The 14585-nt window shown below is 46.6% G+C and overlaps 1 protein-coding gene across 4 annotated transcripts in view; it reads right to left on the reverse strand.

Annotated features, from left to right (window-relative positions):
- The window catches only part of LOC8037528 (actin-related protein 8), a 109279-nt gene that overhangs the window by 9990 nt on the left and 84704 nt on the right, over window positions 1–14585 (reverse strand). For 3 of the 4 annotated variants that reach the window (XM_029973914.4, XM_042292669.1, XM_042292666.1), the window contains 5 exons: window positions 9064–9179; window positions 4942–5095; window positions 3173–3247; window positions 2260–2406; window positions 1505–1727 (listed from right to left, as the gene is read on the reverse strand). In XM_029973914.4, coding sequence (XP_029829774.3) covers window positions 1505–1727; window positions 2260–2406; window positions 3173–3247; window positions 4942–5095; window positions 9064–9179 — 715 coding nt within the window. The remainder of the gene's footprint in view (window positions 1–1504; window positions 1728–2259; window positions 2407–3172; window positions 3248–4941; window positions 5096–9063; window positions 9180–14585) is intronic. The other variant, XM_042292667.1, reaches the window with a different exon arrangement.

The raw sequence follows: 14585 nt of genomic DNA on the forward strand, positions 1-14585 counted from the left end.
GAGCACAGCGTTCCAAAGACACGCCTTGCCGTTTTCTTTCCGTCAATGACTACGGCGTGGCATTAATTATAGTGTCAAGAATGGAAAAAGGTAGACAAATGTAAAAATTAAAATAAAAGTTTAATAGAGCGAATTTGCATCTCAAACAAGTAAGTACCACACATCCTGCGAAGTAAGGGTGACTGACCCAAAGCGGAGCATTACCGCCACTTTTGTCGACGCAGTACGATAGGAGACATACTAAACCAAAAGACACTATCACAGCCGAGAATGGGCAAAAACCTTCTAGAAGCTAATGTCCATAGAAGAAAAGAACCAGGCCAAGTCAGGTTCCTACCCCGTTCCTCTGTGTGGCAGCCACAGTGCGTTGCCCACTCCACCACGCACGCGGAAATTGCCAATTGCCGAAGAACCGAGACAATCGTGTGCCCATGCTCTGCATGGGCAAAATACATTGTCGAAGTAAAAATATGAAGTGTTTAAGTTCCGAAAATGCGGCAAAGTGACATCCATTCTCAATGTCTCTTTCCCAACCAATCCTCCCTTTTGCCTTTTGCTGTCATCTGCGACTAGGCTCTGGCGCTTGCATTCTTCTTCTCCTCATCAAATCTAGGAAAGTGCCCAGATGTATTTGTATTTCGACTTTGCTGCAGCGAAACAAATTGAATTAAAATCATCTGGTGGGCTAGTGGGCTACACATCTTGGTAAAATTAGAGCAAAGACAAGGAAGGAAGAACGTAGACACGATAGAGCGCTCTATGCTGTCTCTACATTCTTCCTTCCTCGTCTTTGCGCTAATTTTACACCAAAAAAAAATAATTTATGCTGACCAGGTAATTGAAAGTGAACTGATCTAAAGCTCAAGCTCTCAAACTGGATTCGTAGGAACCCTGGGGCTTCCCAGGGTACATGGGGAGTTTCTCAAGCTCTCATCTATCCTCGGCTGTCCCCAGCCGTAAGTAGCATTTTCTTTCGGTCATGTTTCATATCTGAGACATCCTTCCATGTACAACCCAAGTGGCACCCAAAGTGTGTCCTCCGATTAATCAATGCTCGGCCATTGTCTGGCCAGCTTGATCACATACAAGTTGTTGGCCAACAGAGACGAGAGCACGGCCGGCAAGTGTTCAGCCAATGTCCATCCTTTTTTCATATTGGGCCCTGGAGACGAAACTTGGCAAACAAGGCCCTGGCTGACGCCGCTGGTTTTCGGTTTGGCAACCGGAGATAGAAACGCAACCGGCAAGTGTCCGGCCACAGACTGTCCGTTTTCGGCTTGACCATTAGAGACGAAAATATGGCTAGCGAGGGTCTGGCCAACACCAATTTTTAGCATGTTCGTTCACCACCATATATCCTCATTGCCTGCCGATCTCATGCCGATTTCACGACAAGACTCCTCCTTGCACTTTCTATTGCAAAGTACAAGGTGTAAGGTGAAGGTCCATAAACCAAGCAACCCCAATAGAGCAGTTGGAGACGATCCGGGTGTCCCCAGCTCACCGCAGCGGTCGACGCACTGCACGATGGCCTGGTCGATGCCCAGCAGCTGGTCACACTGGAGGTCGCCCTCGCAGTCCCGGGGAGCAACCGTTGAAGCGGCAGCCTCCGGGGGCACCGCGACGTCGTCGTCTTCCAGGACACCCTGTCCCAGCTGGCTGTCGTCGAGCTGAGAGGCCGCATCCAGCGCCTGCGACCCCTCCGCAGCCTCTCGTGCCCCTCTTCTCTGCATCGAACGCGCAGACACGCGTTAGACCCCTAGCTTTCGAGTCTTGAGCGGAGCCCCGGGCGAGTGAAATCGAATATTTTTAGGTTGCATTTCGGTTGCGCTTTGTTAAGATATTGCACATTTCTCAAGGACACCATGAAAGAAAACAGCAAGCTCGAAAAAACTCGCGCACAATTGGATGCTGCATTGCCACTTTTATGGTCACGTTCCGCGAACGATAGACGGATGCACTTTCAAAGCAGAGAGAAGGGCTTTTACCGTGGAGAATGGGTACAGAAAAGACAACTACAAATGCAACTGTCTAAACAGAGCTTTAACGTACCTAGAAATAGTCAAGCAGGTTCTAACCGACAGCTTCGAAACAATGTCTTTCGACTCTCCTGCCTCCGGCACGAGCATTCCCTTTCGAATGTCGAACTGAACGGAAGACTATCCGAATGAATATTTAAAGACTGGAGAATATCTACGGGTTTTCCCGCACCGCGAGACCGGAGAATGTCTGAAGCGGCAAACTTGGTGCCTCACTTGCCTGCGTCTGAATCAGGTAATTGTCGTCGTGGGGGTCCTGAGGGTCCCCGGGGTTCCTCGACTGCACACGCGCCTGCTTGGGCCCCGTGACCCCCAGCATCTCGGGACGGAATAGGGCCAAGGGGGCGATGAGGCACTCGTCGCCTACCTGCAACCCCCGACAAAGCACACACGATCCGTGCTTACGCAAAGACTGCTTCGTAAAGCACTCCACGCACTTCTTGAGAAACAAGAACCAGACACCTTTGTTACTAATTCCACGGAACGAGCACGCGAGATTAAATATGAACTATCACGTAGCACTGCCCCTGCACAACATAAAAGTTTTTTCTGCGTAATCCGTGCAAAATTCGTGCAAGTACAGTATTACCGTAAAATACCGCGCATCCGCCCATTCCACATTAAGCGCCCATTACCAAATTTGTGAGATCTGAGGAAATACGTACAGTACATTTATGTGTAAAATTCATGACCGGACAAGCACCCATCCCCCATTTTTTTGCGATTATCTCCAAAGTTTGAGTGGGCGCTTGCCCGGTATTTTACGGTATTATTACTACTCAAAATAAACTGTACTAGTGGGATTCAAACCGAGTACTCTGCACGAGAGCAGCGTGTACTACCAACTCGGCCCCACATGCGGCAGTAAAGGAGACTCACCAGTTTCAAAGCGCAACATTATCCAATTATACTTTGACAAAAAATATTAGTGAAGGAAGGAGTGGTTCACGTAGGCGTCCAATCTGACCTACAGCTTGTTTTTTTAGCAACTTACACACAATCACGTGCAATCCTTTGAAGACGAGCTTGTGCACATTTATCCTGTTCGAGCAGAGAGTCCCAGCATTGTTCTCTAAATGCTGACATTTTGCCCAACCTGTTCTGCACGACCAACTGTTCACTCGCAAGCCCACCTTGATCCTGTACTCGAAGAGCGGCATGGATGGCTGCTTCACTTGGAAAGAGCGTTCCTGGGCGCCACAAATGTCCTGCGCAGAAACAGCACCATGTCCGAGCGAGCGTTCAGGACCCAGCAAGTCATTATCAAATGTACCAGTTTCTAACATTGTATAAAAACTGTTCCAAATTAAACTCTAGAGTTAGTAACATACCTACCTAACATTTATCACTTTAGATTTGCATCGCCTGTCCAGCTTTGTAGCATCGAATCTCGTCCTGCTACCTATAATTGCCTGCACTTTTTGTCGGTTAAATTCCACTAGTGCTTCTCTACAGCAGTAACTTTTTCCAGGATATTTAAATATTTGCCATAATCAATGCTTTCACTATATATCAGTACCTTAAGAACCCATAGCACTATTACAAGCTTACACCAACTTTGTTTCACTACGTCTATATCTTTGTGATGTCAGTCTTTACCATTCACAACTCCAATGTTGTGAATACCGTATTTACTCGCACAATGAACGCACTCGCGTAATAAACGCACCCCCTAAGTCGGCTCTCAAAATTTCGACTTTTTTTTTCACTCGCGTAATAAACGCACCCCCAACTCGGACGTCAAAATTTTGACCGCCTCCCGCCTCCCCCCACGCGCGCGAAATGAACGCACTTTTCTACCCTGGTGCAGCGAGGTCGCAAATGCATGGGCAGCGTGGGCGAACAAAACGCCTTGCAAAAGGGGTTAAAAAAAAAAAAAAAAGATCCAACGGAAGCAAAAAAAAAAAAAAACATGGAGAGTAGCTTTTTTTTTTTTTTTTTTTTTGCACAGTGCAGTTTGGACTTTGGTTTCGCGCGCCGCCGCGCGCAAGAAGGTAAGAAAGAGAAGCGGAGAAGCGCTCTAAGCGAACGAAACAGCTTGCGAAAGGCGGCAAAAAAAAAAAAAGAAAGAAAGAAACCACGGAACTAAAAAAAAACAATAAAAAGAGCTTTTTTTTTTTTTTTTTTTGTACAGCGCAGTTTGGTTATTGGGGGTCGCGCGCCGCGCGCAAAGAGGTACGCAAGAGGATCGGAGAAGCCCTCTAAGCAAACGAAAGAGCTTGCGAAAGGCTGCAAAAAAAAAAAAAATAACCCACGGAACTGAGAAACAAACAAAAGAAAAAAAAAGCTTTTATTTTATTTTTTTTTTTTTTTTTTTTTTTTGCACAGCGCAGTTTGGTTACGGGGTGTCGCGCGCCGCGCGCAAGGAGATAAGCAAGATAAGCGGAGAGCCCTCGCCTAAGCAACGCCTAAGCAAACAAAACAGCAAGAAAAACACAAAACAAAGCTTTTTTTTTTTTTGCACAGTTTAGTTTGGTTACGGGTCGGGCGCCGCGCGCAAAGAGATAAAAAGTTACTTCGATTTTTCAGGATAAAAGGTGGGTTCATTCTGCGAGTAAATACGGTAGTGCAGTACTTCTAATATGGCAGAGGAGTCGGGGACAAATGTTCTGCAGACCCGTTCGCCAACGTTGGTCAGTGTGCCTAAATTAATTTATTCAGTTAGAAATGTGACGGCAATGCAACATGATCGAGCACTGGTGAAGACTGACTCGATACAGCACCGTAGTGTTCCCGTATACCTTCAAGGCTGCCTAGCACTGGTTTTTCTGGCTCTATCGCTTTTATCAAATTACCGCTTATATCGAATTTGTTTGCTCTCCCGTTGACTTTGTTATAACGAGGGATTACCGCATATTCAACAAAGGAAGCGTCAAGCACCGATTTCAAGGGGTGCCTATACCAGGTTGACGTGGCACATGGTCTCCTTGAGCTCCTGCAGCAAGATGGCGTCGGTGGCCTTCCTGGCGTCGCACTCTTTGTAAGGGAAGCCCGACTTCCTCAGCAGGTAGTGGAACAGGTGGGTGATGTCCGCTCCCCCGTACTCCATCACCAGCCTGCACGGAGGGTGTGGGTGACATCCAACACGCAGGCAATAGCCAACCTCTCAAGTGGATTTTGAGGTCATCTTTTTACAACACCGACTCAACCTACACGACCTGAGCATCGTAGAAACCAAGAATTACAATCGTGCGTGGCCTTTTTCTTTGTCAAAAACGCAACCAAACATCGCAACATGCCCTTTTGTCCCAAGCATGGGATGCTTGGGCTGCATAGGTTGAGTCTGCACCATAAAAAGACAATCTGGAGATTCACTTTAGTGCTCTTTTACCAAATTAACAGTAAAGCGCGTCGATGAAGTTGACTCGACACAGAGATAATAAAAGAAACTCGGGACAAGGGATGATGAACATGTCTTCGTGAAAGACATGTTCGTCGTCCCCCGTCCAGAGTTTGTTTTATTCTTTCTGCGTCGAGTCAAAAATTCTCCATTAATGGTGTAAGGATCCAAGACCACGGCGTAAGTAAAGCGATGTCTTGGTGAACTACTGCTACAAACACTTCCAGTAACGATACCTTAGTAAAAATAAAGGTAGCTAGATCTTACGGATAAGGGGACACGGAATGTGCGGCCTGTTTTGAGCTGCATGGGTGTTTATGATCTTTTTCCGAGCTCAATGTGCGTACCTTCTTTTTGCCGATTCTTGCATTGACAATACGTCCTTGAACGGACCGCATACCCTTGTCTCGTAGGAGCCATTTCAATACACTGGAAGCGGCACAGCCTGCGGCCGGACTTGTATAGGAGTCTACGACAACAATCACATTGCCCAATGCCATTCCGTGACAAGGTTGTGCGACTGCCTCTGGACCCCGATTACTTGCACATAGCGGCCGTAAGCGCTCTCGTTCGTGTCCTGCAGCTAGTGCAGAGGCAGAGCATTGGACTGCAAAACGTTTGATTCGTGCGGCGCAATGTCTGGTACTTGTTTCCATATAATTAATTTATTATAGTTATCAATTAGGGAAAACTAACATCTCCCTTATAATTATCATCATTCATTAATGGTAATTTATATAATTATTTACGTCGCCACGTAAACAGGTGATGGTTTTTCGCGACGCTCTTTCATAATGTTACTCTCACCTCGTGGAAACCAGCCCTATAGCACACCCTGCAATAATATTTATGCAGCAGGTCTATCCACTGCCATAAATTACATTCCCTATTTGCAACTCCAGCGCACCGCTCGCCCTCCCGCGGACAAATGGAGAACCAGAGGAGCGGGGACAGCCGCAGCGACGGCGGCGCGGAAACGGTGGCAGGGACTGTCGGCCTTGATGCGTGAAGCCGTTTTAACGAAGAAAGTGAGCACGTTAAAATAGGAATTATTTGTTCCACCTTGCAACAACGTTGCACGAAGGACCAGGATGTCTAATTTCATTAGGGACTTTTCGGATATCCCATACGCTGCAGGTTTCTGGTCTTGTGCATGACCGCCAGCTCAATCTGTGCTTAACGTGACGGCGGCAAACGCTCACACTAATAATGTAGAGCTCTATAGAACGGTCAACGAAAAGTATTTTTTGCCATAAGTAGGAGAAAACTCGTCGTGTAACAGTATGTTGAGCAATACACATCGGGAATGGGTTCGCGTTTTAAGGCCGTTACAAGGAACGTGACCATTTATTCCAAGCACTTTCAAAAGACAAAATACGCGCACTTGCTTTCAGGTATTTACTAAGCAAATAAAGAAATGTTCGAAGCATTTCAAGTGCGCCTGTGTTAGCCAGCCGTTCGTAACGAGAGCTTAGAACGGGCAGTTGTGGCGAGAGTGGTCGCAACGCTGCAAATAACATGGTACAAAAAATGTACGGTATATTAAAATATTTATTTTTGATAGAGCGATAAATTCCTCTTAAACACGCCGATTATGTTAATAGCCAGCTTTAGCATAGCATACAACACCCCTAAACTTAAGATGGACGTACAACGCACTGACGTTCAACCGACGCCACCAACTTTCACGAGCGGCTTGATAGCCGAGTTGTACAAGTTATTAAAATAGCTTAAATAAGTGTAAATGACTGTAAAAAAAAAAAAAAATTAATCGGGTTTTATTTATTTTTTTGTTCCACTGCAAAACCTCAAGTGCTTTTTTTTTTTTTTTTTTTTTTTTTTTTTTACTTTTTGATGCGTACTTTAGCGCCTTAATATCTTATATTGCACCGTCATCAAGCCTCTCGTAAAAGTTGGGGCCGTCAGTTGACGTCAGTGCGCTGCACGGCGAACTGAAGTTTTGGGGTGTCGTATATGCGACAAGGGGTGTAAGGACTACAACATTTTCTTTTAGAGTGGAGTAATTCTGTAGAGCGAAGAGCACAGCAACGTTCCTGGCGGGCGCTGAAAATTGTGCTTCAAAGCCGCAGCGCGAGCTTCCGTTTGTAATGCTACACCGCATGGTACACTACGGTAACAAACTTGCTATCAATAACCATAGAGCAGTTTGATCACGTGTTGCAATACACTAAAATTGAGTCAGTCAGTACTGAGCAGCGAGTTGTGAGCCTGTGACACAAAGACATCAATATTGTGAACTCTGCCCTTCCAAAGCTTGGCGGTCATCGTTCGCGACTCACTTTTTAGAGCACCAACGGCCAGGCAAAGTGCAAACATGATATTTCATCACCCTCTAAAATATTCTGCCACAAACGGTAACGTGGACGGTGCCTAAAACGCGCTCGCCCACCACAAAGCTTCGCAAGTTGAGGGTTCCAGAAATCTTTAAATATGAGCATGCTCGTTTTGCTAACGCGAATCAACATGCCTGTCACCTGTAATATGATACCTCCCCAATCGCTTGGCATTTGTTGACAAATAAATCAGTTTTAGCGCGCTGACCAGCGTCAGCGAGCAGGCGCACGGGAAATACTGGAGAATCTATCCAAGTCTCTACCGCCATCTTGAAACTACCACCCCGCCACCTATAGGGCGTTGGAGTTGCGAATAAAGAGACAGGCCGTGTTGCAAAATTTACTCAAACCTCCTCCACGGTCAGGGAGTTGTACCTTGGCGTTCTAAAACCTACCCGCGTCCATGGTTTTTCAATATAGTATGTGCTGTCACGTGATACGGCCCGCCGGAGTAACTCGAATCTATTTGGGTAAGATTTGGAACACAGCCACAGTGAACTCGCCCAAGAACTATTTTTCAATGCTTAGCATACATAGGGCCAGTTCTGGCACTTTTGTGTCCGTGCCTCGGGTGTAGACTCGAGAGCATGCAGTCACTGATTTGACGTCCAGTCGGAGGCTGCTCTTGGAGCGGGCACCTTCCTCGGTGCGGCAGCAAAGCGGACTACACCTACCACAAAGGCTCTCGCTTGTGGGTTTGTGAACCCCCCAAAGGGGTGCAGGGGCAAGAACAGCGGGCGCAGCTGGGTAAAAGGAAACGAGCGAGGGACGCAGCTTGAAAATGACCCCAGCAGGCCCAGCAGCGAGAGGCCACTGACCATTACACGGTGGTTGACCGGCGGTTGGAGTGCTGGTTCACATACAATCCATTCAGTGCAGTGGGTAATGTCAGAGAAATAAAGGGCCATGGTAACATGTGCCACAGGCTGTGATTTCGGACAAACGTAAGTAAAGGCGTTCTAAATGCTGCGCATTTAGAATGCCTTCGGGAAATGCCCCAGAGAGAGCCTATTTTTTTGAAGAGCCTGGCTAAGACATTACAAAGTAAACTTTTCTAGAAAAAAAAAAGAAGTTTAGAGCAACATGCTTTCATTATGAAAGTCCACCCCGAAATGGAAGTACTATCTTTCGGAGTCGCTCAAGTGAGAGATGTAAATTTTTTGGGGGGAAGGGGAAAGTTTATTTGGAGATATATCCGTCCCACCCAGGCATTTAAAAAAAACATAACTTTAGGGGAGTTTAAAGCCCCTTTAAGGGCACATATCGTAGGCGGATCTGGCCGCACGGGAGACCAGGTCAGGACTGGGAGCCCAAGGGGCAGCCGGCTCACCTGGTGGCCCTGGTGGAGATGCCGTCCTCCACGCAGCTCACGCTGGTCTTCTGATCGCCCACGTCCACCACGCAGGCGTAGCTCAGGCCGGAACCAAAAGTGGCACACACGGACTCCTGCGGGCCGGAACACCCACTAAAGCGCGGTTCTGGGGTCTGGGGTGCAACAATTTCAGGGCTTTGCTTAAATAATTGTGGAAGTTGATGCCTGACACTTCTGTAGTGAACTACAGAAAACAGATTTTGCCTGGATACCCTAGTTTTTATTTTAAAAAATGAAAAAGATCCAGGTTTTTGCCGCCTCTCAACTCGTACATCGTCTTCCGGGTCACGTGCGCAGTGACATCACTTGAGAAGGCACGGGGTTCCGGAAAAGTTCTCTCTTTAGAGCCATCAGTGAGCAGCGAGAACTCATCCGCTCGCGACCGCGTGACCACGTGCTGGCGGGCGCCCCGCGAAATATACGGTGAAAGGAGGAAAGTCTCATCCGGGTCCGGCCATACCCGTCCTTGCCCGTCCGGCGCTGTCCCCCTCCCCCTCCGGCTTCTGGCGACTATTCGCGGTTTTGTAGACCTAGGATAGATGGCGCCACTAAAACTCCGTATAATAAAAGTTTTGTCGATGATACCAGGGTTTTGACGCATTTATATATATGTTCGAACGACAAGATTTATAGAAAAGTTACCTTTTATCGAGCAGGTATTCACACAACTTGCTATCTTTTCTACAACTACCCAAGCGACGTCACATCGCTTGTTTCTCATGGCCGCCGCTCGTGGCTGCAGGTCGGGAAATATTCTAAGTTTTGCCTTGCTATTACACGGCGGAATCGCAACATTTCGATGAAAGGAGGTGTGTTTTCTGCCATTTGTGACACAGTGAACAATATCAAAACCAGAAAATGCCAATTCTTTCAACGTTAAAATCGTTGCACAGCTCCTTTAACTCTCAAGGGAACAGCCAAAGACCACGATGCACATTTGTGCCGGAGCTTGCTCGAGTATGTTTTGAGCGTGCTCGATCATGTTCCGCTTCCTCGTAACTGGTTTCGACGAACAAACATGCTGGTGCTGTCTATCGGTAACCCTGGAACACTTACGAGACTAAAGGTTTTGCATTATTTGAATGTTTTGCGCTATTAGAACGTTTTTCATTATTTGCAAGGTCAAACCTACGCATTATCTAAGAAATGGTCGCCAAGCATTGTAAAAGTTATTTTGAGCCCGCAGAAAAAAAGAGATACGAAAAAATGAATAAAAACAATTAGGCCAAAATTGTCGCCGTAGCAACGCCGATTCTCGACGAAACGCATCGGCATTTAGACGGGGGGTTCTGGCTCTGTAAAGGACGAGAATTTCAACCTCACAACGGTCCGCATGCTGTCGCACTCAGAGAGCCGGTTTGTTCTCCCGGGTGTCGGCGGTTTCGGTAACGGCCGGCACGGCTTCCTCCCACTCCTGCAATGCGTAGTTGGAAGCGTGCCAAAAGACTATTTCTTAAGAGGGAAAGTGGATGTAAGTAGCAAATGAATAGAGCAAGTGAGTGTGGCAAGAACCGTGCTGCAGCCTTACAAAGCCGGTCCAGTTCAAACCAAAGATGACTGCGTGCACCGAGGCGAAAAAATTCCGACGCATTTAATATATATACGCGAGGCGGAAGTTTTCTGGGGCTTCCGAAACGGTAACATCAGCATGTTTGTTTTTTCGAAAGCGGTTATGAGGGAACGCAACGCACTTTGGCACAATCACACGCAAATGTGCGTGATTTGCAGATGATTTGTCCGCTAACAAAAACAAAGAATGGGGTTTGTCCGCTACAAAGCATCATTCACGAATGAAAATAAACCAGAAAAACACCTTTGAGTCATCCGCTATAAATAAAAAAAGTTGGCTGCCCGTTACAAATGAAGTGTAGCGGATCATTGGACGGGGCTCAAGTTGCAATCACCCACCACTCCGCGTTCTAAATACTTGATGATGCGTGCTTCCTTTGCAAATCTTTATCTGTTTTGTCGCGGTACTTAAGCTGAAATCCAGCGGAGAATAAAAGAGTATTCGAGACGTATATATCGGAGGCCACAAGATTTCTCCATCCGCGTGTTGGCGAAAAGTTCTCGCCAAAATAGTGTCCAACCGTGGATTCGCAACTTGGTAAAAAATTTGGCATTGGTCAATAATCCTCGCCTGCCAGAACGCTGCGACAAAATGTCCAATCCGCAGCAGATAAAGCTCTGACCCTCACTATTAGCACTGAGAATGACCGGTGCCACCCAACGACCCCTCGTCGTAACGTGGGACCCGTAATCGTGGGACTGTTTCTTCGCTTTAGTTGGTAGCATGTAGGTTGAGAAGCTTCATTAGTAATCCATAATTAATTAGCTATGTTGAATGTGTTTAGAGTTTAAATTCAATTCAGTTTATTTCTTTCAAGGGGTACACTCCTTGAAAAGGCCCTTGGTGGAAAGGCAATAGTGTCGCCTGACGAGGCACCAAGGTCCAACAGGAGTGGCGGCAAGGTCCAACAGTAAAGGGTGGGGGGAGGGGGAACTTCGGATATAGTATGTGCAGTAAAAAAACGCTCACTTTGTTGCTCAAGGAAACAGGCTTGCTCTAAACAAGAAATGTGTCACATTTGTGATATATTTCGGTGGGTGGAAACGGCTCATGTTCCATTCTTGCACTTGAGCAGGCAAACGTCTGTGCTACTACGCCGCTGCATTTCCCCGCCCGACCGGCGCCCATCAACCAATAACGAGTACATTTACGCATAAGTACCTTAATGCAAGACTTGTCCAGGTACCCACTCTGCTTACGGCTGTGGAACTGACGCAGTCAAACTAGCACTAGTGTTAAAAAACACAAACTAGTGTTAAAGTGCGGCTCGCGGCTCCCTCCCCCCCCTCCTCCCTCCCCTCCTCTCCCTCTCCCCCCCCCTTCCCCCCCTGCCCCCCTCCTGGTCACACGAGCACTTCCCCAAAAAGAGAAATGGAACACGTGTTAAATCGAAAGACGGGCTGAGGTTTGGTAGTCTTGTGCTACTGCTACCTTACATACGACTGATAGTAGTTTGAGTTCCGCGTCCACCGCGGGTACGTTATTATCATAAATGAGAGGAAATGCAACCTCCGTATCGGCGTTATTGTTAAACATCGCAAACATTTGAGCAAGAGCTGCGAAAAATGGCACTGCGAGCAGAGACGGACGAGGAGTGTCGTCTGCTATCGCCGTCTGCTCTTGTCGTCTGTTTCTGCACGGACGCTGAACTGAGTCCGGAGCCGGTGCAAGATTTTGAGGAACTGGGTCTGAACTCGTTCAGAACTGGGATGAATCGAATGCGCCAGTGCAGCGGTCGTGCAACTTCCGGTTGACTCGAATGCACCAGTTTCTGCACTGCTGAACTAGTTCAGCCAGTTCAGGTGAATCGAACAGACCTAAATTGACTGATCCGATTTGGGCGAGGAGTGGGTGGACGTAGTTTAATATTGTTGGCACAGCATCACACCTCAGCTTACGAGCCTTCTGTCCGCTTAGAGCTCAGCTCGTCTGTGAGATGATTGCTGCATAAGCGGGATCTCGATCTTGACGGGAACCCAGTCCCTATGCACGACGACATGCCATTTTGCTTGTCACTGCACGTCTCGCGGAAAAGTGTGGAACGTCAAGTCTCGGCTCGCATGTGCTGCCCGGTGGTTGTGGCACCGAACTGTGCAACAAAAATCTCACGCAACCAAGAAACAAGTCCAGCACAACAACAAAAACAAAACACTCTGAGGCGTTCACTCGCAGGCAAACGACGAGACAAAAATGCTCGTTTTGTGTTTTCTGACGTCAGAGCTTCAATGTTGCCAACGAAAGCGGCGTTTATGCTAGAATGCGGTTGGAGCAGTATAAATTCAATTACCCACTAGGAGGGGCATATAAAATTCAGATATTGCACGTACAATGAGTCTCGAGGCAATAGCAATGATATTCAATTGTTTTCTCGAATACAAAATTTGACCGGACAACCCCTTTAAGCGATGGAGATGCGTTCCCACGGCTTCTAGCGGATCCAAGCTGATCCGCCAGAAGAACCACTGGCTCTGCCTTTCACCGAACATAAAGCAGTAATAATGAAGTCGAAACGCAACCCTTAAAGGGCTACTCCACCGATTTTTCATTGTCTCCGATTTGCTTGAAATTTTGCTAAACTAACCAACAAACATCGCGAAAATAGTATCCCAAATATTAGGTCAAAATATTGTTTTTTCGCGAAGTTATTGAATTTACAGTTTTGGTCCTCACCGTGTTTTTCAAGATCGAAGTCTCTACTGGCAACAATGAAAAAGTGACGTCAGTGGAAGGCAGGGGTTCACTCTTTGGGCTGTAGATTTTGTTTTAAACTGATTCGAAGCAGTTTCATGGTGTCAAAAGAATGCTTGGGAAGCTCGCTGCAGTACCCGCGCTCCAGCACGGAACAAATGATTGGCATATTCTATTTTTTGGCTGCTTGCTGGACTGACAAGCCTGCCTGCCACTGACGTCACGGCCCTGAAAAGCGCGCGTATATTTGAATGTTGGTTTTTGCATCATTTTCATTTGCCGATTTCGCAATAACTATTATGAATTTCGCGATTCTACATAGCATACCGGAGAGAGTAAAGGCCGGGGAGTCATAAAATATAGTTAGTTGAGGTAGCTCAAAAAATCGGTGGAGTACCCCTTTAACGCAGCACTACCTATGAGCAATAAAAAAAAGAAATCAGCACCATCAGCACTACCTATGAACAATAAAATCAGTATCATCAGCACCACCAGAGCTTCACCCCAGTCAACATCATTCACCACGTGGAGATGCGGCCTCTTTTTCTCCGAGGGATGTTTGGACTGTTTGATATAAACAATAATTCGAAATATCCAACTGTGATATAACCGGGCTTGACCGTAGCCTTTCAATTCTAGAAAAACAAAAAGAAATGCAATCACTCGTTTGTGTTATTTGCACAGAGTCCTAGTCATACACTGAAAATATTGTTTGCAATTAAAGTTTGCTCTGTGCATTTTATTTGATTTTACGGCATTTACAAAGACACATCCTCACCAGTGCCAACCTCAGGCTGTTAGCCTTGCCCATTTACGACTCCCCACTCTACCGATTTCTTTGTAGCACAAAAACATGTATAGATGAGCTCCAGGCATATCTATGCATATTGAATGCATAGATGCATAATGCATATTGTATAGATGCATAATGCAAATTAAATGCGCACTATGCACTTTAACATGCTCCAAGCACCATAAAATGTGTGTACACATCGGGTAATGCATGAAACACAAATGCAAGATTATCGTAGTGGTAGTCGGCAACCAGCTCACGGTTTACATTGCATAACCCTGACGAGCCATAAGCATTAAAAAAGGTTACTTTCCAAAGTGCAGATACTATAACGAATCCCAGATGTAGCAAGCATATTTCCAATACCCCTCGACTCCAATAACGCCAGGTCCAACTGTCCACAGAACCTAGAGACTAGATTCCCCTTTC

The sequence above is a fragment of the Ixodes scapularis genome, unplaced genomic scaffold (assembly GCF_016920785.2).
Source record: "Ixodes scapularis isolate PalLabHiFi unplaced genomic scaffold, ASM1692078v2 PGA_scaffold3__209_contigs__length_174095766, whole genome shotgun sequence".
NCBI lineage: Eukaryota > Metazoa > Arthropoda > Arachnida > Ixodida > Ixodidae > Ixodes > Ixodes scapularis.